This window comes from Tursiops truncatus, chromosome 13, assembly GCF_011762595.2.
Source record: "Tursiops truncatus isolate mTurTru1 chromosome 13, mTurTru1.mat.Y, whole genome shotgun sequence".
Lineage (NCBI taxonomy): Eukaryota > Metazoa > Chordata > Mammalia > Artiodactyla > Delphinidae > Tursiops > Tursiops truncatus.
In genome coordinates this window covers 84,577,128-84,603,293 of record NC_047046.1, presented here as the reverse complement: position 1 = coordinate 84,603,293, position 26,166 = coordinate 84,577,128, and the positions used below count along the sequence as shown (strand labels likewise).

General features: G+C 37.8%; 1 protein-coding gene across 2 annotated transcripts in view; it reads right to left on the bottom strand.

The window, feature by feature from the left end:
• ZNF407 (zinc finger protein 407) overlaps window positions 1-26,166 on the bottom strand; it is a 421,360-nt gene that overhangs the window by 155,462 nt on the left and 239,732 nt on the right. Inside the window, exons 5-7 of one of the 2 annotated variants that reach the window (XM_019937214.3) lie at window positions 25,554-25,720; window positions 21,785-21,868; window positions 13,582-13,702 (exon numbers count right to left, since the gene is read on the bottom strand). In XM_019937214.3, coding sequence (XP_019792773.1) covers window positions 13,582-13,702; window positions 21,785-21,868; window positions 25,554-25,720 — 372 coding nt within the window. Of the gene's footprint in view, window positions 1-13,536; window positions 13,703-21,784; window positions 21,869-25,553; window positions 25,721-26,166 lie in introns of both variants that reach the window. The other variant, XM_019937215.3, reaches the window with a different exon arrangement.

Genomic DNA, 26,166 nt, shown 5'->3' with positions numbered 1-26,166 from the left:
GATGTGAAACCAGGAAAGGCACGTGGACGAGAGGCCTTCCGAAGAAAAGGATCTTTAATAAAGTTGAGGCAAGTGCAGCCTGCCCCTCCTGCTAAGTCCAAGCAGTCATTGGAATCGTAGTTGTAGGGGAGGCTAACGAGGGCAGAGAGGCGCACAGAGACGCTCACCAGGGCCTCAACTACACGCAGGTGTGTGCTTACCGAGCTCTGGCTTGAAATAGTCAGCTACAAATAATACTGCTTTACAAATGAAGATATAAATATATGTAGTAGTTTACTGTAGCTTTACTAGTTGAGAGCTTTTCAAACTTAAGGTTATATAAGTAAAATTTTTACTGAACCAAAAATACATTTCACAACATTTCTGAGTCTGGGCCACACTTGATTTTACTTGGGACAATCTTATAATGTCAAAGAGACAAAAAAAAATTTAAAAGGCTGGATTTAAAATATCCACAGCTTCTGCACACATGAGTAAGAGCACAGTTCACTGGGGAGGTGTGCAGACCTGATCACAATAATTCACTACATGCCCACAGACTCCCTTGGTCTATTAGGGGCACGGGAGGGGCTGCGATAAAATTTTAAATACTTCTCAAGTGGCTGACAGGAGAGTGCGTCCCTCACACCTGGTATACTGGAGGGGCCTGGCCAGCACGCCACCAGGATTAGAGTGAGGAGGTGTGGCAAATAATATACGGAAAGTTTATTTTCCGGCCACAGGAAACAGTGAACTTCCCTGTCTTTGAAAGTCTCTTGAAAGGCTCTTTCTCTGGCTCTAAGTTTATTCCTTACAAAGCTCTCTGAGTTAAGTGTATACTGAGAGTAGATTTTAAATGCATACTTTATTTTGTAAAATTGAGTCCTATCAAGGAGCGTTTAAACCTTTTATAACTGTAAAGTTTTGCGATCACTTTTGAAGAAACTTAAGAGAATTACTGATTACGAGGGGCCATCGAATTTATTTAATAATCTACGTCCATTTTTACAGAAATGCTCCAGGTAACCCATTTAACAATCATAACTGGTTCATTTCAGTCACTGCACACGATGCTTCCCTTTGTCCCTTGTAAGTCTCTCAAACGTCTTATTTTAAAGGAATATACAGTACTCCCGGAAGACATTTTCCCATTGCTATTCTCTTCGACTCCTGCGAGCCCTTGTTCTGTGTGATAAGGCAATCTCCTCCGGGATCGGGGCTGTGTAGTTTCGCACCACGAGTGACAAGGACTCGACTTGAATAACTGCTGTGCGCAGGTTGTAATTATGTCAGCTGGAGTGTTGAACAAGGGGACTGATTAATGTGCGCCCCGGCCCAGGCACAGTCCCTATCAAAACCTCTGCGCAGGCCAGCAGTGGGGACGGGTTAAAGCAGAAAGACAAAGCATGCTGTATCGTCCATGATGGATGAATTGCTCCAACAGTCTTCAGGCAGATGTTCCAGGACAGTATAATATACAATTACTCTGCCTTATCACTTTCCCAGGGACAATAAAGCTTCCTCCTTCTATAGTTCATGTGAGTGAAGGCAAAATTCGTTTTACTTTTACAGCACCGACTCACTTATCATGGGGCCTTGATTGTGCTTTTACAGCTAAAGCAGACACAGCTTCCAGTTTTCAACTAAAAAAGAAAAAAGAATAAAACTGGAGCCTTGTTCTGAATCTCTTTTACATCAGAACCCACAACATTTTAGAAGATTGTTGTGTTAAAAATGGATGCAAGGAAGGTAATATGTGTGTGTGCGTGTGTAGTTAAAAACAAGTACACATAACAAGAGGTAGGATTTGGATTCTGTAATCATTACATTCATAACGTCATTTTCACAGGCCATCCAGAAATCATTAATTGGAAGGAACATGTAATTAATTTATATATATATATATATATATATACACACACACACTGATATCGTCCATATATTTCCCAGGCACATAGCTCCTTGAGTCTGAGGGTACATTTCCAATGACACACTTATTCACTGCCATTCCTAGGTGGCGTCTTTGAGAGCCTTCTTCTTAAGAAAGCTGTGTTAGCAGAGAGAGAAAGGAAGCTGCCCCAACTGTTTCAATAACACCTTGCAGCCAATGCTAAAATGAACCTACCTCGGGGGCGCTGTGGTATTTCTACTACCTTTATTTGTACTCATGGAAATGGCGCCAAAAATTTGTTACAAGATGTACAGAACTATCTCAATTTGCAAAGGGAAATGTGCTTTTCATTTTTAAAGCTGAGAAACAAGCTAAAACCAAAATCTGAGAGGCAGCCATAACTGTCTTGTGGTAACCATAATTTATAATGAAACAAAGCAGCAAAAATTCCAATAGAATCAAAGGAAATCCATACAAAATGATAGTGAATGCAAAAGAAAAGCATACATCAACCTGTGGGGCAATATATATGACTTATTTCCACTTTTTAGTGGTTTAGTACAACTGACACCAACACTCAGCAGTTATAATATACCTTAAGTCATGAAAACAAATCATGTACCCTACCTCACCCTAAGGAGTGATATATTTGCTTTCTCTTTTCATACTATACACACACTAACTCCAGTACCCACATGGTCCTTATTATTAACGTTTCTCTTGGTAGGACCATTCCAGTAGCATATATGTTTCTAGAAATATGGCAATTTGAAGAAGGCAGGGGTCAATCTAAAACAGTGAAACAGAAGTTTTAGTACAAATGGACATAAGAAGTATAATCAAAGCTGTGATTGGTCAAAGAGTTATACCATACCTATAATTATTTGGAAGAAGTCACGCAAACGAAAGGTAGGTAAAACAAACAGCAAGGGTTGTACATATATATGGGGGTCAGGTGTCATCACGATAAACGTCTGTGAGTTTCCACTGGCTTATGATGTCACTAGAGGGGCCCATGAGATTTACTGGCCTTAGAAAAACCCTAAGACATTAGCAAAAATTGTTTAGAATAAGTCATAGAAAAGATGTCACACTTTAAAAGATTACATTTAAGATGAGTGTTTGTTAAATGATTGCCCTGAATTGTTTGCTAGTGCCAAGCAAATTCTTGAATTATGTATAACAGTTAAAGTAGTACAATATTTTGTGGAAGTAAATTCCTCATAGAAAGCAAATAAAATTCCAATGTTTGAATGTGTATGTAGGGAGGGCAGAACAGTCCCATTACACAGTCTCTATGTTCTTTGATTCAAAACTCTGAACACAGCAAAGGTAAAAGTTGGTGCTACGCAGTATTCCCAAACTGTGGGAGGGTAAAGATTCAGAGGTTTGAAGCTGTAGCTCTCCATCTCGAGAGGTCCCAAGGTGGGAACAGGGAGGCACTGCTGATTCTTCAAAATCGTTATCAGCGCCCCTGATGCGTCACAAAACCCTCACCTGACATGCACCACCTGAGCCCTTAGGGAAAAGCACTGGTCAACTTCATTATTTCAGCTGGCTCTTTCACCTCCGCCTGTAAGCATTTTAGTATAATTTTAAAAGCAATCTTAAGCAAACAGATGAAAACAAACACACAAATACAATGTGCATCCAGCTCTCTGCGCATGCAGCTATCCCAGCTCCCCAAGCGTTTGCAGGAAGCAGCCTTCAAGACACTCCTTTCAAGACCAGCTAGCAAGTATCCTCACCACGTCACCTCTGACCCCTCGCGTGCTTTCTGCTCCTACCCCTGTGCGAGGACCGGGCTTCCCCAGAGAACCCATGCTGTCCGGGTGGCTGCGGCAGGTGCACTGCCCTGAGTGCTGCCTGCCTGCTGCCCGGAGGTCCCTTCCATATCAGGAGGCTACTTCTCAGTCTCTCTGACACTTCTCTTTGCCCCTCTGCTTTTTCGTTTTCCGCATTTTCCAAGGGAAATGCCAATCGCATCGATGCTTTCAAGTCCCACACACACCAGCACTGACCTACACATTTACCGGCACGTTCCATGTGGATGCCCATGGGCACTTCAAAGTCAATGCATCCAACCCACACACATTGTCATTTTGCTAAAGGGATCTCTCCTCCGGGAGTGAGGACCTGGTAAATGGCACTGCCGCTCACTCAGCAGCCCTAGCCTAGGCATGTAAAGGATGGCACGCATCTTTCTGTCACCCTGTCCCCAAATGCATCCATTTGGTCACCGTGTTCATTCATTCTACCTCCTAACAAGCACTGGAATCAGTCTCTCTCTCTATCCTTCATGGCTACTGTGTTAGTTTATTTAGGATTAGCCACTTATTTCTGCCTGCACCTTTGCAATTGTCCTTTAAATGCTCTCCCAACACCTGCTGTGTCCCTCTCTGCCTCTTCATTTGTACTGCGTCAGTGATTACTGCAAAGCAAAATATGAATATGTCAGTTCCCTCCTTAAAATTCTCCACTGGCTACGCACTGCCTTTGGGGTAAAACTCAAACTCCCCGGCATGGACTAAATGGCCCACAGGACTTCTTGCCCGCCTTCACCACATAATCCCATATGTCCTACAATCCAGGCTGGCCGACATGAGAAGATAACTTAAAATCAAATGGAAAATATAATTTGGGAGTGGAAAGTGGGACAGAACCTTACTTTTAATTAAAATTAAAGCTATCTGAGGTTTTTAGAACAAAACAAACTACTCAAATTTAAGTGTCAACCATGTTTTACCTCAAATAATTCAATCCAAGAGATTAACTGATTTAGTTAAGCATAAGCACTAAAAGTTTACCACATTTTCTCTGTATGGGAAAATTCTAATTTGTTTTATGACATTTCATTTTCATTTCATATTTCTTAAAAGTTGTAATTTAAAATGAATAAAAACCAAAACAATCAGGAAAGATATGACTGAGTTCAGTTAATCAACATGATTCAAAACTTAAATAGTGAGAGAACCCCAAACAGTGTCACAACTGATATAAAAGATACAAAATGAGAGAGTAGGGTTGTTTAGCAAGATGCAAACCAAAAGAATTAAGAGTAAGGAACTAAAGTTTAAGGGGTAAGAGGAAGGTTAATATTACGTTAAAATTCCCTGTAGGGAAAAGTATCACATTACATATTATGCATATTATGTTACTGAATAACAGATTCTGGTTTATTTCAAGTACAGCTCACTATGCAGGAAGGAAAGGCACAACACCATTTTCCAAAAAAGGAAAATATTCGGGAATACTTCTTGTTATAGAACTTCTCACAAGCACAGTACTTCTCATAAATAGGAAAAAGTCAACAAAGGGTTTGTGCTACATTCTCTTAATTAAGAAAATAAAGATGTGAAAGTGAGAAAAGATGTAATCTTGTTTTTACAAACATTCTTAACCTAAAGCCGAAACATACACAGGTGCTACCAGGAAGGCAGCATCTTATTCCACTGAAGGGGTCTGAGGTCTAGAAGGCACACTGATAGAGAAGCTGCCTCAAACAGACCACTGGGTCCCCACTACCTAAACATTCCACGTTTTTCTCTCCTTCTCCTTCCTTCTTCCAGTTTTTTACAGGCCCCAGAGAGGCAATACTTCAGAACATACTGAAACAAAGGATCCAAAAACAAAATGAAATAACTAAGATCTTAGCATTCTCACTGAACTAATGACAGGTGGTCAAACTTTTATACACTTCAAAGGTATTATTATTTCTCTCAGCCCCACATCTGACCTTGTGAAACTCAACCATATAACCAGAAGGGTGGGCCTGATGCTCCACTAACTGTTGTTCTAGATAATCCTGGTGATTACAGGGTTTTCCTAGTAAGCTACACACTGTAAGAGCCTCTAACGCCGGGAGATACAGAGAGTTACATAGTAAAGTGTTTTGTTGTGTGATAATAGCTCTAGTGTCTGAGGAATAACTTATGCAAGAGACTATTGCCCAAAATTTTTTTCTATTTTTTTCATCTCTAAGGCCTTTCTTTCTACCACAATATATACAGATATATCTAACTACCACCCAAGGGACTATCCATAGTAATTCCTTGTAGAAAGACCATCCCCCAAGATAGTGCTGGTCTTTTTATAATGACTGGATTTGGGACTCAACAACAGCAGGTTAAATAAACATGTTTATCTAGATTCTACTTTAAGAGATAGCAAAGGGAATGTATGGTCACTTTGTGTTCAGAACGGCTCTTTTAATTAATCTGTGATCTCAATGACGATTTCAGCTACATCAACAAATAATTACTTATAGTCATAAACAAATTATCTTAGATTTTTCTCCCTTTTAAAGACATATGAACCAATGTATATTTTTTAATGCTATGGAATCTATTTGTTTTCAAGTCTACAGATTTTTTTTTTTTTTACTTAACCAACTTCTGTAAGATGAAAATTTACCAACAGTAACTAAAGGTCTGACATAAATACTGTGCTATATTAGCACATAGGCTTAAACAAAAATTTTTAGAAGTCTATGTGCTTGGGTGTCTCAGGGCAGAGAAGAAAAGTAGGAGTAAAATATGCTACAAATAAACATAACATTAGACATATATGTTATAGAAAATACAAAACTAAATCAAAACCACAATTAGAATTACTGAGATTTTTTTTTTTGAAATTCACTAATAAAATGATCAGAGAAAATTAGGAGATATTTGTTCAGAAAGAATTCAATTTCTGCTGAAACATAAACGTTAGGAATAAAAAATACACTTACATACAGTACAACTTTCATAATTAGGATAGAAAAACCTGAAAATACAATTATGTTTTTTTTAGGGAGCCCCTCAAAAGATCCCATGGAAACTTACCAGAAACATCTACTCCACGTGAAAGATAGTACAGCTCCATAAAGTACCATCTTGACACCTGCTAGGAGAATCTTCTTAAGAAATATTTATGCAGCCAATGACCAAACACGGTTCCACAAACCAGCCACGATACTGACATCTACCTGTGGCTCACTGAACTGTGTGAGGGTAGCAAGCAGGAAGGGGCCATCTACCAGGACAAGTACTACAAACATAGTACAACAGACACATCTGCCTCCCAGAAGGAACTGACCACAAAGGGAGGAAAGCCTTGGAATCATCATTATCCCAAGAAAAGTTTGCAAAGTAACTGGGCTTCGAGACTTTCAAACTAACCTTTCAGCCTAGGACATCTGCTTTTTATTCCATTAACTGGATTAGCAGTTAAAATAGAGTAGAATATAAACACATAACAAACAGACTTGATATTAATGAAATAATATTGACTGGTATGTTTTATTTATTTATTTTTGGGTGAGAATATTTAAGTTCTACTCTCCTAGCTAATTTCCAGTATTCAAAACAGTTCATCAATGATAGTCACCATGTAGTACATTAGCTCTCCAGACCTTACTCATAACTGAAAGTTTGTATCCTTTTACCAACCTCTCCCTGTTTCCCCCACTCCCTGGCAACTACTCTTCTGCTCTCTGTTTCTATGAGTTTGACCGTTTTGTTGTTGTTGCTTTCGTTTTTTTTTAAGATTCCACACATAAGTGATATCATGCAATATTAGGCTTTCTCTGTTTGGCTTACTTCACTGACAAAATGTTTTGAATTTAAATTTCGTTCTGATATAACTAGGCTTGTGGCATCAATCAAATTGCTTCAAATATAAATTAATATTAGACATTTTCATTTGATTATTTTTATGCAGTGTCATTACTCTTCAGGAACTTCAAAATCACCTAAAATAAATGAATGCTACCTTTGATTCTTCAGAAAAAGAAATGTGTGCTGTTCATTTCCTTATGTATAATTTCACTTCTCTCTCAGTATATATGATGTTCTGATACAAAGACAAAATCTGGTTTTTCTCCTTGTTATTATGCAGGGCGAACCCAAGTTTGATCCATCTATTGCTTCTCCTGTTACAACCTGTGAACCTGCACAGGAAGCCAAAGGAAAACAGGAACCCTCAGGGGAGATCATCCACAGGGAGGAAATTATCCCCTGCAGAGTCAGTCCCCAAGTCGGGATGCTGCTGAAACAATGGAAGACAGAACAATGATCCCATCGTATACTGAGGCCTTAGTGCCTTATTATTCAGTAAAGCCTAATAAACATAAAATGTTTATACAGCAAAATTATGTAAAAAGGCATACTATTATCTAAGACCTGAAAAAGTTTTCATAACTGAGACACTTTATAGAAATATGTATTTGAGAAATTAATACAAACTTTAAAGGGAAATAAAGGTTTATTATATTTTTTTTATCATTACATCTTAAAACTATCCTAAAAATGCTTCCAGCATCATGTAAAGTTAAGACAGAATTCAATTAAATTAAAAGTATTCTTTGACAAAAACTTTCTAGGATACACACACACACACACACACACATTTCAAATGCTTGTGACAAACACTAAATTTTACCTAGTCTAGTCATATGTGTAAAAACTTACCAAATTTGATTATAAGAAATACTAAACGAAATATTTAGAAGAGTGATAAAAGAGACGTTGGGGAATATCACAAAAAGTACATTTTTTGTTGAGACTCCACTACTTGGGTCAAAGGGTAAATCAAATATTCTTAGCCTCCCCTCATCTAAAAGGAATGAAAACCCCTCTTGAGATCAAAACCTAGTGCATTAATGATTCTATGAAATACACTGGCCAAGAGCTAAGTAAACCATCAAGTAAGGAAAAGAATCAGAGTGTATTTCCAAGTTCAGCAAAACAATGGGGGTAAATCTTTAATATGAGGCAGGATTTATCAATTTTATTCCTCAGCTCTATGATATGTCATATTTCTAACTGGAGTTATAATTTCAAATAATAAAAAAAGAATAGTGAATAAAATGAAAAGTAGAACAGTAAAAACAACTTTTTAAAAGAGTGTGTGTAACATTGGCAGCACCTAAGGCAATTATGCAGTTGAGCAAAAATCTCAGTCTTAAGGAACAATGAAGGTATTCCAAGATCAATAATAGGGATGCAACAAATAAATGATCAAACTGCATACTTTGGGCTGAATTTTAGTTTTCTTTGACTTACTAAATGACATTTAAAGTGTCATGTAAGAATATCCTTTATATTTTTAATACTGCAGGTAGAATTTTGTGTTACTTTTCATGACTTATCAGTGGTTTACTGTTTAATATGCATTTATTAACCTTAAAAAATGGAAGCCAATGAGAAGGTGAGTTTCACGTAAAAGAAAGCCCAATCACAGCCAACTTCAGGGCAAGTCATCAGATCTCTTGTGAAAGCCAGTGTCATCAGTGCAACAGAGTGCAGCCTGATATTTACTGAACTCCGTGGGGAAATAAGGATTTACATTATTAGAAAGGGTACTTACTATAACATATTAAAGTGTTTTCTATTTCTCTCCTTAATAGAGAAGTGACAACTGAAACACAACAAAAAATAAAAGTATAGAAAAATGTTAGATTGTTTCCATTTTAAGGTAGGAAAAAATCTAAAGAATTTGCTGCATAAATAATATGGTAGGACAGCGTGCTATGAATCTAAATTTATGCTTTGAAATTATAATGAATACTAATTAATAGTGAAAAAGTTTTGGAGCAATGATGGAATATACTGATCTATAATGGATTCGAAGTTTGGATATCTTAGACAGTAAAAGCTTAGGAAAAGGGTACACGTTTACATCTAAACAGAATGAGATGTCACTGTCTAAATTAATAATGCAAACTTGAAAAATAGCCCCAGGTTCAAAAGACCAATTATAAAATTCTTTTGTAAACAAATCTATATTCACATTTTTCATGAATAATTATAACTACTAAAATTTCTCCACTGATGTTCAATTTATAAAATGAAAAATATATTCTTAAATGAAATTTAGATAATACTTCAGTTTCTAATGATGGTAATTTACCTGCAAATAAGTGTTAATAATGACAACAACAGGAATATTCTACAGGAATAATGTTTATCTATTTATATTAAGCAGACAAAAATCTAAATATGAAAAAAGTATTTAAATATTTTAAGCAATAAAATATTATGGAAAGATACTGATAAGACAAATATGACCATATTTTCTCAGGAAATATGTGATCATCTTATACATACTTTTATTCTACAGAAATCATACCTACTCCAATTTCTTTATCTTGTGAAAGAAGATACTTTGTTGTTGTAAGGTAGATATGGTAAGCATTTTGTTCTTCCCATGCTATGCAACCAAAACAATCTTTATGAACTTAACTACCTGCTCATTTAAAAATCTTATTCTCCTCAACAAGAAAACGAAGGTATCCATTGAAAATTCTACATTTCATTCATAGTCACTAACTCTAGGAGTGTTCATATATTTGGAAGTTTTTCATACTCCTGGTCAAGTTAACTTGTCTTTTGTTCATTAGTAAAAGCAAACCCAACCTTGTATATACGCAGAATGATAAAACTGTCCCGTGAACAGAAAGTGTTCAAACTATTTACTTTCAATAATATTCACATTATTAAAAAGGCTTAAATAAAGATAAAATCACCCTTTTATCAAGGACTTTAAGCATTTCAACAGGAAATTTGATAGCAATCACTAGATGTAAACATCCTGAGTATTAATTCATAGGAGAGTGACAACAGTCTTAGAAAACACCAGCTCCTTTTCACGACAGTGCCTCACAGAGGTCTGATACGGACGGGATCCAGCTGGATGCAACGCACTGCTCCACGGACGTGATGCTACTTCAAGGTGATAACTTGGATGGGGGACAAGTAACACGACCTCGACCTTCGCAAAAGTATAATACAATTCCAAGCCCAGAAAACCTGAATATACTTAGAAATATGTTCATGCATACAGAGACTTGAGTGTACCAAAACACAGTACTGATCAGCCAAACAAAATGCACATCCCAATCTTTGCAGCAGTACTATTAATAGCCTTAGGTCATACTTCTATGAATTTCTTCCAAAAAAATCATGGACACACACAGAGATTTAGGTAAAAGTATTTTTGGAGTAAAAACCTGAAAATGGCAGAAATGTCTAAAAATTTAATAAAGTTATTATTGTTTAACAATCTAACTAGAGGCCATGCAAGTATTAAAATTACATTGAAGAAAAGAGTGGTTTTCAAACTAGGCCTTTGAAACTCTAAGGTATTTCAGTCATTATCTAACAATTGATTTGGGTTGTTTTTTTTTAACAACTTCAAGAACTGTAAAAAAAAAAAAAAATCCATCATGGCATGTATTATAATTTTCAGATACTAAAGACCTTCAAGGCACTGAAACTCTTGCATTACCTCACTGAACAGTATCTTGAGGTTTGTCAGGTCAAGTAAAGCCTACAATCATCTGAAGTCCTAACCTGAGATGAGAGTGAAAACAAGGACTGATGTGCACAGCCAAGCTCTGGATAAGTGATCTAGTGTGTTCCTCACCGCACGTCAGCAGTGTTCCTGAAGTTCGTACCCAAATCATTTGTCTTTTGTAAATGAGGAAGAGGCTGGACGGCTGCAGTGAGCCTCAAGAGCCTGAGCTCCTGACGACCCGCCCCTGCTGAGCGCTCCCTGCAAAGTCATAAACTGGACACCAAGGCTAATCCAACAGCAACTGTTAGCAAGAACTCCCCCCATTTGAAAACTTTTTGCTTGTCAAACAGTCTTATATGATATTCGTTAGTGTTATAATAAGTGACTTACAGACTGTAACTCTGAAATCTGTAACTGGTAGACACCACTTTTATCTATTTTATACATGGGGTCTGTACAAGATCTTGTTTGAAGTAACAGTTCTATGACTTAAAAATTATACTTTGAGAACCACAGTTACACAGGATTAATGACATAAGATGGTTATATAATTTGTTAAGTGTGAAAAATAAAATTTATAATGAAAGAAACCACCGAAAAAAACAATGCTTCAAAACAGGCATAAAGTACAGACTGAAAGAATATAATCCTAAAAGCTAAGAGAGATAATTAGGGGAAATTTTTATAAATTTGTAATTGTTTTCCTGTGTTTTGCAGGGAAGGCAACTACAGTATGACCTCTAATAAGGAAAAAGAGCATTCAATAACGTTTGTTGTTTAAAGAATTCGTACTATCAGCTCCTCGGAATTTCTATGTCTACCTCTAATTGGATCACCATTTTATTAAATCTCAAAGAAACACCAATCTAGTGTTAGGCAAAGACAGAACTGAGAAAATGTGGAACGAATGAATAATTGATGAATGAAATATACCCGTAATATGTCTGTACTATTAGATGACCTTCAACATAAAACTTAATGCAATAATGAGGATAATAACAGAGATTATGGCAATAGATTTACTGAACGCACAGGCGATATCCACAGGAATACAAAAATCTATTTTTCAATGAAGGCTTCAGGTTTAAGGTATATATTCTGATATGTAACAAAGGCAGGCTGCACTGAAGAACTACCCTCAACGTTTCCACATCCTCATGTACAACAGGGTCCATGGGACCTTCAGCCCCACAGTTGGGCTGATCAAGGCCCTAAGAAGATGTCCTTCAGCTGCCTGCGCATCGCATGGTGTCTCAGAGACCACAGTGAGCTCTGAAGTTATGCTCACAGGCCCCCCACACAGCGTGATCGAGCTGCAACCTACAGCCGCCTTTCATTTTACACCAGGCCCGGGATATGCGGACCTTGTCACAGAGTAAAACAGGCTCATTCGCCACTCCTGCTTCCTGCCCCTGTGCTTTGCGGCCTCTGTGAAGTTACTCTGCAACCTGGCAGATGTCACTTAGCCGCTGTGGCCTCCACGAGTGGACGGAGCACTCATGACCTCCAACATGCTCTCAGCACAGAAATGCCACGCTGTACCATCACCTCCCTGCATCCTCGCAGAACGCACACGTGACTGAAAGCTGCCCATCTTTTAAGCCATGGCTGACAGGCCTTCTCCTCTAGCAGGACTGATCTGGTTCCTTCTCTTTGCACTCCCCTGGCGTTTTTAAATACCACTGACATCTGTACTAGAAATATTTACTAACATTACCATTACAAGCCACCCATTATGCTACAATATCCTTAAAGGCAGGAAGCATTTCTTACATTATCTTCATTGTCTAAATGAGTGACTCACTCATAGTAGATGAGATGCCATATGCATTGAGTAACTGATTAATTGTATGATTCCTTACAATCACTTGAGTCAGGTGCATCAATGGATTATAAAACCTAAATGTGGGACTTCCCTGGTGGAGCAGTGGTTAAGAATCCACCTGCCAATGCAGGGGACACGGGTTCAAGCCCTGGTCCTGGAAGATCCCACATGCCTCGGAGCAACTAAGCCCATGCGCCACAACTACTGAGCCCACGTCCTGCAACTACTGAAACCCGCAGGCCTAAAGACCGTGCTCTGCAACAAGAGAAGCCACCGCAATGGGAAGCACGCGCACCACAACGAAGAGCAGCCCCCGTTCTCCACAACTAGAGAAAGCCGCCGCGCAGCAACGAAGACCCAACGCAGCCAAAAAAAAATAAAACCTAAACGTTAAGATTGTAAAAAATGGGAAAATATTTTACATCTTTTAAAACAGTCACCAAAATTAGGTGGTGTAATAAACTCCCACTCCTAATATATGAATCATGCTTTAAATCATGCTAATTCACGTTACTCAAAAACACAATTCGTTTATGGTGAGTTTAACAGGATTTTCACCCACCATGAGGACCCACTTGACTCCACTTGCTTCATAACGGATCGTTACCTGTAGTCACACCAGGGGCACCTGTAGGGCTTCTCTCCTGTGTGTACCCGCTTATGCCGCGTCAGATGAGATTGGGTCGTGGAGGCAAAGTTACACTCATCACATTTAAAAGGTTTTTCTCCTGAAATATATCAAGAGGAGTTGTAGATGAATAATTACAAATACTGGAAATGAAGGGCTTAATCTGTTATTAACAATTAAAAAGACACTTATTTCCATGAAATTTTAAGACTACACATACTTAGGATGTTTGAATATTTATTCACAGAGTGAGAAGGTTAGAAGATACCATTGATTTTTATTTCTCTATGAGAACAGAAGATATACATTTTGCAGTTCACATGTAACTTATACACACAGGATTCTAAATTATCTAATCTAAATAGAAACACACAGTGAAGCACTCATCCAGATAAAAACATAAATATCAGCTTTGGTTTAGCACTGTATTTTGAGTCATTTAACAAACTGTTAGATTAGGGCCACTATAAAAATCTCAGTGAGGTTAAAACCATGGAAAAGTATGTAACAAAGATATACTTTGAATACACAGTGTAAAACTTACTAAAATCTTAAAGTTAAATATGAGGGAAAAAAATAAAACCAAGCGATAAATTGACACCAATTTAAAAAGTGTTAGAAGTAAAGAGAAATTGTAATTCACTAAGTTGAGTAAAAGGTAAAGAGGCCTCAAAGAAACATTTGAAATAATATTTAACAGCCCTGTAAATTCCATCTCCCCTGTGTAGATACACCTGATCTCTCTGCACATACAGCTCACCCCTGTGCTGGTTCAAGGACCTACCCAGGACTCACGGCCCTCTGATCAATACCTTTCTCTCCTTCACACACAAACTCAAAGAAATCAGGTCTGACTGGTTTTTAATTCCACTAGCTGTACTGGCTGGTGAGCACCTGAGATGGGGTGATTTAATTTTAATTGATGTAAATTTAAAAACTGATACTGAATTCACCTGTTGAAAAAATGTTTAAGTCTAGAACAGCTTGGGAAAGAGAATCTACTTTTTGACATGTAAATTTTGTCAAACCTAAATACAGATCATGAATTACAGATAAAATATTTGGCCTCTGTATTGAGATGTGCTGGAAGTGCAAAATACACACCAAATTTTAAGTCCTGGGGGCGGCGGGGGGGAGAATAAAATATTGGTAATAATGTTATATTGACTTCATGTTGAAATGATAATAATTTATATGTATTTGTTTGAATTATCTATTTATAAAAAATAACTTCACCTATTACTTTTTCCTTTTTTTAATGTGGTTACCAGGCAACTTAAAATGATATGTGTATAGCTCACATTACATGTGAACTAGAGAAAAACTCACCACCTCTTCCTCAAAACACAGTTGCGATATACAGAAATACTCTTGTCAAGAGACATTTTTCCTGAGAAATTTTACACATAGGACGGATTAATTTTACATATGTAACTCCACTTGTTACTTATTTCCCATGTTTTTGTAATAGTTTTATAAGTACACTAACATATAGAAAATGAGGGATGAAATATCTTGGTTTAAAATTACATCTATTCAGCTAGCAACAAAACTATGTCTGCCCTGAAAATCAGAACGTTTAGAAATTTGTCCTACATTCTCTAAGCCTGTTTATATGGCCTTGCCCATTAACTGCAGTAATATTTACTGAATGCATACACATCTCATGTGATGGCATTTTATCTGTCATTGCAGCCCAGGGCAGCAGTTAGAAGAAACCAAAAGGACTTCACTCCCAGTCCAGGTTTTGCCATATTTCACTCCCTACCTGGTAAACCCCTGAACAAGATCAGGAGGATAATACACCGAACATGGAGATAATTGTGAGGATTAAAGCAGACAAGGCATAGGTAAGATACTTAGGAGCGTGCCCAATAACCAGCGCTTCATCATTATGGGGACAGGACTGCCTAAACACTGGAAACTGCAAACTACTCTCACAAAGATAAAAGCAGCAGCACACAAATGGCTCTCATCAAGAGCTCATAACCAATAACAAAGTAAAAACCTATAATATACATAAAATAATTAATGGCTTCGCAAAGTTAGTGAACTTGACATAGAGGTATCATTTAACAGGTCCTACCAGGGAATATTTGACTTATTCTTGTAAAAAGAAGACCGTATACACAGCAGAGTAAAAATCTTGGAGTTGAGAGGGGGTTTTGTCTTTTAGCCATTTCCCATATACTACACCCCAATCAAGTGGTCACCCAGAGTCAGCCTAAATAACTCTTTGTTCTCAGTTTCTAAACCGCTGGTTTATAGACAGCTCAATTGTACTGAACTGACTTATACAAAAAAATAACTTTCACGATGATGGCAGGTTTTGCTTTTATTTGAGGGATAAGACATGATCTTCGAATTGCATAGAGTTAAAATAAAATCGCGCAATCTCTTCACATTTGACAGTTAAAATAAAATCACGCAATCTCTTCATATTTGACGCAGGAATATTCTGTCATAGAAACATATAAACCTTCATACACAAGTATATCTGAAAACTTCCTCATTCATTATAAAGACTGAATTGCTCATTAAATTCAATTAAGAGTATCTTAACTGTACACCAAAGTCAAAGAATAGTTCACATGGAAAACAGAAACACAAAGGGAAGCACTCACCTGGATGAAAACACTCATTATTAATTACTTCAGTGACTTGACATCACCTGTCTAGACCTGACACAGGGGGCAGAATGGAGCTCTTACCACGATCAAAGTAACGAACATAAGCACCACCACAGAGGTCTCCCTGTGCCCTGTCTTTCTTCTGCTCGTTCCATCCCCAAGCAAATGTTCATTGCTTTCTTTCGCTATGTATTAGCTAGTACTTTCTAGAAAGGTACACACATGGAAGCATGCAGTATGTACTTCTCCTCTGTCTGGCCTCTTTCTCTCAGCTTTATTTTGTGCTTCACTCCCGTTGCTCCAGGTGTAAATACGTGATTTATTTTTGCTGCTGAGCTGTAGAGTACTATTCATTACGTGAATGTCACGTGTATCCATTGATACGGTAGGTACATATGTCACTTTGTGAGAAACTGCCAAACTGTTTTCCGAAGTGGTTTGACCATTTTATACTCCTACTAGCTGTGCTCCAGAGTTCCCACTGCTGCAAATCATCACCAACAGGCAGTGTGCTTAGTGCTTTACACCTGAATTTCTCTAATGATGATTTGAGGACACTTTCACGTGCTTATGTGCCATGCATTTATATTCTTTGGTGAAGTACCTGTTCAAATATTTTGACCCTTTTTTAGTTGGTTGGTTTCTTAAAACTGTGTTCTGAGAGCACTTTATATATTACAGATACAAATCCTTTATAAGAGTTATGATATATACATATTCTTTCCAGTCTGTGGTTTGTCTTTTCATTCTCTTCACAGTGTCTTTTGAAGAAAAATTAATAATTTACAAAGTTTTCAAGTTCTCCATTTATAATTTTTCAAGTTATGATTCTTTTCGTTTATGAATCAGGCTTTTGATGTGCCGGTATCTAAGAAATCTTTGATAATCCATGATCACAAGATTTTCCCCTAAATTTTCTTTTAGAATTTATATAGTTTTAAGTTTTATATTTAGATTGAGTTCATTTTTGTATATGACATGATATATGGATCCAAGTTTATTTTGATTGCATATGGATAGCCAATTGTTCCAGCATTATGTATTGAAAAGATTAAACTGCCTTTGCTCTTCTGTCAAAGCTCAGTTGACCATGTAGGTGTGGGTTGTTTTGTAATCTCTATTCCATTCCATTGAGGTATTTGTTTACCTTGATGAAAACACCAGAATGACTTGATTATTAAAGCTTTCTAATAAGTCATGAAGTCAGGTTGTGTAAGTCAAGTTCGTTCATCTTTCTCAAAGTTGTCTGATATTTCACTGTTGCATTTCCATATGAATTTTAAAATCAGCTTGTCAATTTCTTTAAAAAAAAAAGCTTGAGGGATTTGAAATGATCAATGTGAGAGGAAATAAAATCTTAACAACATTGAGTCTTCCAATCCATGAACATGGGATATCACTCTATTTAGGTCTTCTTTAATTTCTCTTGGCAATACTTTAAAGTTTCCAATGAAGAGGTTTTGCACATCCTCTGTTAAATCTATCTCTAAAGGTTGTTCCTTGGTCAAAAACAATGGACAGATATATGCACGAGTCTATTCTGCTCCCTTGATCTATCTGGAAATCTTTATGCCAATACAATACTGACACGACTATTGAAACTACATACTAAGACTTCAAATTAGGTAGCTTGAATCTTCCACTTTTAATATCATGAATCTAAGGGGTCAAACAATTTAAATATTTTTTTCGTTAAGCGAATTCACAAATATATTCTGACGTCTCCTTATTCCATTCAAACGAAGTGTTTGAAAGTACGTTGGCATCAGACTCACTGCTAACTGGTTTATTCTTTTAGCCTTGGTAGACATCGTTAATCTGTCCATTTTTCATGGATCTGGCAGGAATCTAGAGGGGTAACATTATGGAGTCATTGTCTGAGTCAGTGGTATAAATAAAAGGTCATTCAAGCTCCTCAACGTTAAGTTTCTTGGTGAGAAGGTTTAACATAAACACTTAAAAAATATGGTAAATGTATCAATCTTATTTCATTTAAACTTTTATGGCATTTTTATGTGACACAATTTAAACTTAAAAAAACACTTTTAAAGAATAATGTCATTTAGATTCTCTATAACTCTAATAATTTGATGTTCATGTCAAGCTGACATTGTATTGCAATAAACTATCAATTGTCATTTCATGCTTAACTTGACAACACAACAGATTAAACTATGTAGTCTTAAGAAATTGTGAAAAATCTATAGGCTGACAGAGAAAAAATATAATGCTACCGAAGTATGCTACATACTAAGCGACAACCACTAAGGAAAGGAAGGCTCAAGCATGTCTGGGCCCTTGATGGAAAAGAACTCTGTGTCAACTTACACAGACTACAGTTTATTCAATCTGTGCATAATAGTTACTTTGTAACTCAATTCTGTTACATGTTCAATAATATTGTTTGAATATGTTCACCGGTATCTCTTTTTTATCCAGAAACGATCATTTCTTCGGGAAATTTCAGGTAATTTCTTCAGGAAAATACACTTCAGAAATACAGAAGTAGCTCTTGTTTGTTAGTCTCAATATATAGCAAAATAAATCGATAAATAAATAACTTCTAGATTGTTAAATGTGAAAGAAAATCTTAAAAATGCTAAACAAGAATTTCAGTTTCCTAATATTTGTTAACTGCATGAAATGAGATAGGTGCTACGTGAGGAGGTGTACACACTTACTAAGGAAAAATTTTTGATGGAGTGATCAAACTGATTTGGTGCATTGGGAACAGTCCTTCTGAATTCTTTGTCATTCTAAAGCCAGAAGGATGAATAAACCTATGAGTGAGACAGTAACTACCCTTGAATAATGCTATCTGTAAGTCAACAGGGCTGCCTGCATACATCCTGCTGGTGAAATTTCCTTTCTGCCTGTTTCCCTCACATAAGGGTATATAGTAGTTTAAATTGTGTTCTTCATACTTTCCTTTTCAAGCGGTAATCTTGGCGAAAATAACCACTGAGGAATATTCTGCACCTGAGGTCCCCGTGACAGAAGAGTAAAAGGAAGCCGGAGGGGGGACACCAGCACCGGCATGGATTATGGACAGAGAGAGGTGCCCTTTGTGTGTCAACAATCTGTCAGACGGGCCACCCCTTCTCCTGGAAGCTCGCACTGCATTCCTTTGGGCGGGCTGGTGGTCATTAAGCCGGCCAAGGCTCTTCAACTACATGTGAGGATTCGCTCCTGTGCCCTTGAATCAAGGGTCTCTGACAGGTGACCCTTTTACCAGATAAAAGTAAATCTTGAAGTGGAAGATGTTTTGTGTCAGCCCCCTAGACAGTCTGTATTGCAGTGGGGAATTATTTACGCCATTTGGAACACTTTTGATACCTATCCCTTTCCTAGCTGATTGTAGTTTGGGTGGGCACTCTGTAGTAGAAAGGTAAACCGTGTCAAAGAGGAATACATCAGAAAAACACAGATTTCAAATGAGCCAAACAAATCTGGCCTTGAAAAAAAAAAGTTATGTGTTGCTTAAATATTATAAATCCAGCATCAAAGCTAAGGGCCTAGACTGAGTTGTACTAAGCTGTTCGGCTTAGTGCTGTTTGGCTAAGCTGTTTGAACTGACTTTGGTATTAAAGAATCATGTTTGATTTGTGCCACAGAGGCAGATAAATGCCAAAAAGACAGATGCCTCTGTCTGTGAGACATTGTCCTATATGGTATAAAGTTAATAGCAAAGTAATAAGGAGCCTCTGGACCTGACATAAAATATAAAGTTGTGCCTGCTCGATGCAGGTTCATGATCGATCACCTGTAAACGCCTGTGATCACAGCATTACCGGCCCCTCGGCAGCGGGAAGAGGGAGCACGGCCACGCTGCCAACAGCGGCACCAGGGAGTCTGCTGACGCCCAGGGCCACGCCAGGGCGACACCATCTGCATGGCAATAGTTCGGGCATCAATAAACTGAAACATGAAGAATCAGAAAACCCCACATGAATACACTTTACCACACATATTCCCAACTTGTCCAACATAGTAGCCAAGGATGACCGCCATCCACTGGGCTCTTCTGCCATCTCTTACACCTAAACTGTAAATCACTGGATTAAAAAAAAAAAAATGTGATCACAGGTTGCTACTACGAACTTAAATGGAGTTTTATGTTTACCAAGTTTGAGTTTTCAACATTATATTAACATTGGATATTTCTTGACTCAATAATAATCCTTACCACATATAGAAATTTGAATCATATAAACTTAAGAATCCAAAAGTAATGGCTAGCATTAATTCTCACTGATCTTATAAATACCATAATGGGCATTAAAGCTCCTTGTAGCTAAGCGCTAAATATAGCATATCAAGAATCAAACTGTACCATAAACAACATATTTCATGTACTCTACGTTTATGCCATTTTGAGTATAACTGCCAAACTCAACTATCCTCATGGAACGCAAGTAAAAGTCTAACAATGAGTTACAAATTCTGTTACCATATGATTTATCATCTAAACTAGAACACTTTTTAGGGTAAAAAGTTGGTTCTATTAATAGTTACAAGGAACATCACCAAAAATCAGCAGTGTCCCAGACATATGTAATTCAGAAGTTAAAGTAATTACTTATAAGACCTATTACAGCATATCAATAGGTAATCAACTTTAATAGATGGTTAAAACTTTTCATCCTTATGTGTTCCTAACCAAGGCATCTAGTTTATTTTGTTGAATCACCAAGAATGCCCATCATGAAAAAAAAAAAGGATTCTCTTCAATGTCCTAATCTGCTTAACTCGCCTCTTCACTGCTTTCCATTCTTTTTTTGTTTTTAAAGATTTTTTTTTTTGATGTGGACCATTTTTAAAGTCTTTATTGAATCTGTTATAATATTGCTTCTGTTTTATGTTTTGGTTTTTCGGCTGTGAGGCATGTGGGATCCTAGCTCCCAGGCCAGGGATCGAACCCGCACCCCCTGCATTGGAAGGCGAAGTCTTAACCACTGGACTGCCAGGGAAGTCCCGACTGCCTTCCATTCTTAATCGCAAAAATACCTGAAGCTGCAGTGAGCTACAAACACATCTACTTGGTTCCAACCCGCAGAGGGATTGCTGGCTAGAGAGTCAGGTGGTTCCGGAGGCTGAGACAAAGATGGGAAGGCAGGGCTGCTGGTAAGCAGGTGAGAAGCAGCTAAAAGGTGGCGTGAGCAGGAAAGGAGACGGGGAGGGACTGACTGAGAGGAAGGCAGGCCCCCCAGCTTCACCACAGCTCATGGGCCACTCCCAAGGCAGGGCTCTGCCGCAGAGAAGCAGCTGGTATGTCTGCACACAGAAGGCCAGACCCTGTTCTCCCCCTGCTTGACACGACTTTACAGGACACCTGATCCGTAAGACATGCAGCAGGCTTACTTTATAAATACGTAAAAGCAGACGCATTAAAATCTTGTATCATTCAAGCACAATTTTCAGTAGACCCTCAAGTGCACAGAGTTTACAAAAATCGAAAAGACAGGCAATCCAGGGCCAAGAACGAATGCGGGGGGGCCCCTGGACTGGCTGCCTCCTGAGAGGCAGGCTGAGGGCCGGGCGGCTGGACTGACCTGTATGCTGCCTGCGGTGCTTGGTGAGGGCATGCCGGGTCCCGCCAGCAAAGCCACACAGGTCACACAGGAACGACTTCTCGCCTGTTGCAACAATAAACAGATGAGGGACTGCGGAGGTCACAGATCATTAAAACATATCTATCAAGGCTTTCAGGGTTACTAATTCCTCCAATCAAATGTTTCCATGTAAATATGTCAAATGGGAATGAAATTACCACTGCGGTTTATTGACTGTGATAAAATCTGAAAAGCACCACTGAACATAATTACATACTTGTCAGACCCATAAAAATTAGCTTTATTATCAATGGAATGGTTTTGTACAACTTCATTTCTGGTAGATGTCTTCCAGATGGGGCTGCTTTATGCACTTGAACAGTTTTTATGCATATCCTGATTTTTTACAATTCCCATACATCTGGACTTTTCTGAGCTGACTAAAGATTGCTTGGAACTGTTAATATACAGTATACATGATTCTGCTTAAATAAAAATACTGAATTTTCTAACAACTGAAGGATATTGAATCGGTTTTACCTGATTCTATCAGCATCTTCTTTAATAACTTCCTCCTTAACAATATGAATTAAACAGTTTCCCTGAATATACTGAAGACCCCAAGTAACGATAAAATCTACATTTACTCAACTCAGTGCTGTTTATGTTCCTCAAACTTCCATGGCACAAAAAAGGAGGTCTAGGGATTGCTAAAGAAATTGTATAAAAACTCCTATCATTCATCTTTAGTGATAACTCTTGACTGGAAAACTCTGCAACAATTAGAGTCAGATTTGGCAGACTTTGTTAAAAATGTTTAAATGCTCATTTTTAAAAACATTTTTACACAAAAGCTAACATTCTGCCCTACAGCTTATAAATGCAATCTCTCTCTATTCTACAGCATATTTGGCCAATAAGTGCTGGCACCTAGACGGTTTATCCCATAAGGCTCCCAAAGAAGAGAAAAGGAGAATAAAAATGCTAACACCTTGGAGAGAGTCAGTGAAATTATAAAATACTTTTCAAAAATTAAACAGATCATTTTATCTATCTTTATCTACTTTATTCATGTGAATGTTTAATGCAACAAGTCTTTCAAGGGTTTTTGCCCACGTCAGCCTGCTTTGTTCTAAAATGTTTAGGTGTTTTACAATAGAAATTTAGCTTGAGGTGTTGTGGAAATGGTAATTGCCTTTTTAAGGTTAGAAAAAATAGTAAATATAGGAAGGCAGAGTAGCTACCGTAATCAGAAAGAGTCTTCCCTTTACCTGAGAGCAATACTAGCTTCTCTAATTTAAATGAACATATATTAATAGAGAGTTTTAACCAAATTATGTTTAATCTTATTTCCCAATGGTACGTTAAAATGTTCATTATTATCATTTATAAAATAAAGCTGAATTTAAGTATTTTTCCTATCTTTACTTCCCTATTTTGGGGTTAAGTTCATTCCTTGGCATCATTATATCAATACAGAAAAAAAGAACAGAGTAGATGGGCTGTGAAGAATAAAGTTTAATTACAATCACTCATTTAATTATTTAATCAATTTGAAATATAAATCTTTCTAACTAGCTGTATTATCAATTAAATAACACTGAAAGTGGACTTTTTTTAAAATCCCAAAAGATAATTTGCTCGTTAATATTAACATACTATTCTGTGTTGAGACAAAATTGTTCTCTACGATTTATTCATCACCACAGCTTTGTGGGCATTAACCCCTTCGAGTGTGCGGAAATGTGTGTACTGTGGTCTACACATGCACACACAAGCTCACACACACCTACGCATCTGGTGGTGTGTGGCAGAGAAGAGATTGGTGCTATGCTACCCAGCCAGCAAAATACCTGATGGGGAAAGAGTATTCTTACTATTTCTGGACTCAAGCAGACTATGATTCCTTTCCCTCGTTTATGAACTTCTTTGCAATCTATATCTTTCTTGTAAGATATAAACATTAACAGACAAATCCTGATGAAATTTATATTTTTTACAGGTATATGTGCTGCATGTGATGAAATTTACATTTTTACAGGTATATGTGCTGCATGTATATACTAAGTTTTACTCCCTTTCCTATTGTAAGATATGTATAGGCACAAAGACAAAATTAGCAATTTTCCATGTGATTTGGTTCTAGATATATTAGTGACCTTGATTTTTTGACGTGCAGGATTTTTATCTCGGATGTTAGTCTGCAATGTATTGTATGTCATATTTACCTTGGTGGCTTGATTTGTTTGTCACTCTAAATTCAATTTTCACTTGCCCTTTTTTTTTTTTTTTCCAAGGGGGTAGGGGGAGTTAGGGTTGGATAGTGGGCAATTGAGTATTTTTCAAGAAAAAAAATTTTAAGAAAAAACTAAATGTAATATACTCAATAAAAAGGGGGTTCACTTAAATAATAGCAGAGCTATAATAGGAGACTTTTCTTAACAACTTGAATTAGTTTCAAGTGTGCCATTTTGCTTTCAAATGTAGAAAGACACGGAAACCAATCCTTTATTTTCTATTAGAAAACAGCCACTGTCCCCTATCTCTCATTATGGTGCAGACTACAAGACCTAACAACAAAAATCCATATTATTGATCCAGCCAAGTCTCCACAATTATTCTTTAGAAGGAAACGCCAACGATAAATTACATCTGCACTGGCTTTTCATCTGCTGTTCGATATAAGTGATCTTTCAGGGCAGGCTGGAGACCTTAAATCGTCAACGCCCTTGTCAAGGAAGCTAAGGAGGCCTGGGCTTCCCACAAACTGCTTCAGAAGAACTTTTAACCTATAATTTCTAACAATAATACAGGATTCTTGGCAATCAGAAGAACATTTGGGAATGCTGATTAAAATTTATTTTTTCCTTGAAACAAAACACTTCCTGAGAGCTGTAAAGAGGAAGAAGACCACAAACCAGCAAATGGCTCCAGTGATGTCGCCACGGTGAGATACGGCAAGCGCTCGACTACACGCTTGTAAGGCGTTTAGGGGCCCTCTGTCCTTAGGTAATGAAAAGCATGTCATATACATTGAACAGAACCACAGGGCAGGTAGGAGAAATATATTCATGACGGTCCAAACTGAGAGGTCTCAGGACCATGCCTAGCACAGATGTATTCTGTATGCTGCTTTTACTACCAGTTGGTTTAAATTCCAAACAGTCCACTAAATGTTTTGATGTAAAATGTATGTGAATTCGTACTTTTTCAATTATCTAAAAAATTTATACTAGCTAAATTCAGTTTAGTCTCTTTGTAGTAATTTCAAAGACTCTTGGATCTGATAGTATTCTCTTAAGAGAAATATTAAATTGATTTAAAAAATTTCAAGTGGTACATAAAAACCAAGATTCAATAATGTTCAGAAACATTATGGCACGGAGTCCACATCAGTAACAAATATAACACAAGTTCTCTATGAAAATTTAATCTCCTCAAATGATCTTCTATAATGATCACACCTAAAAAGATATGTTTAAACACATATACATATATGTACCCACACACAACATAAATCAGCTTTGAAATATGAAACTTATTTTATGTGAACACATGCACGTGTGCACACGCACACACACACAAATATTAAAATGTCACTTAAAAATTACGCTGAGCATCATCAAAACACAAAGAAATGATGCCATACCTTTTAACATATAATTACCACAATCTTAAACTCTTCAAACAGGGATTCCTTTCTACGGACTGCTGCTGAGACGACCACCCCCAACTACCACCACCACTGGGCCCAGGCGGACAGGCACACCTGTGTGCGTCCTGTAGTGGTCCTTCATGGCGGAGGCCGTGAGGAAGGAGTAATGGCAGGTAGGCCAGGTACACTTGAATGGCTTCTCCCCCGTGTGGAGTTTCATGTGGTTGTTCAGGGCCCACTTCTCTGTGAAACTTCTATCACACAGGCGGCATGTAAATTTCCTGCATGGAGTGGAGAGAAAAGGATGCAAATATTACCCTCACGGGAGCACCTCGGGCCCAGACAGGTGCCGCTGCAGCCCTGCAGTGTGGCGAGTGCAGGGTGTCGCGAGGAGAACTGCGGGCCTGGCCTGTCATGTCTGTATAACCAGGCATTGATTTTTCTGTCCAGGCCTGGCACTTCAGCCATTTATTCTCTGCTTTGCGGTTGGGCCCAACGGGTTTGAAAAATTCTGTTACAGTCCAGTCACCCCTGAGGCAAATGTGAGAATAGATTTCACCTGTACAGGCCTAGACCGCTTATCCAGGGCACAGGCTGTCAGAGCAAAGGCTAAATGAAAAGCTATCCGTACTAAACTACTCAGACACCCCTGCTCTCTGCCAGGCGGAGGCAGCTGGGGCCGGGCAGCACTCAGAGCCCAGCCCGCCCGGAACGGCACACACCACAC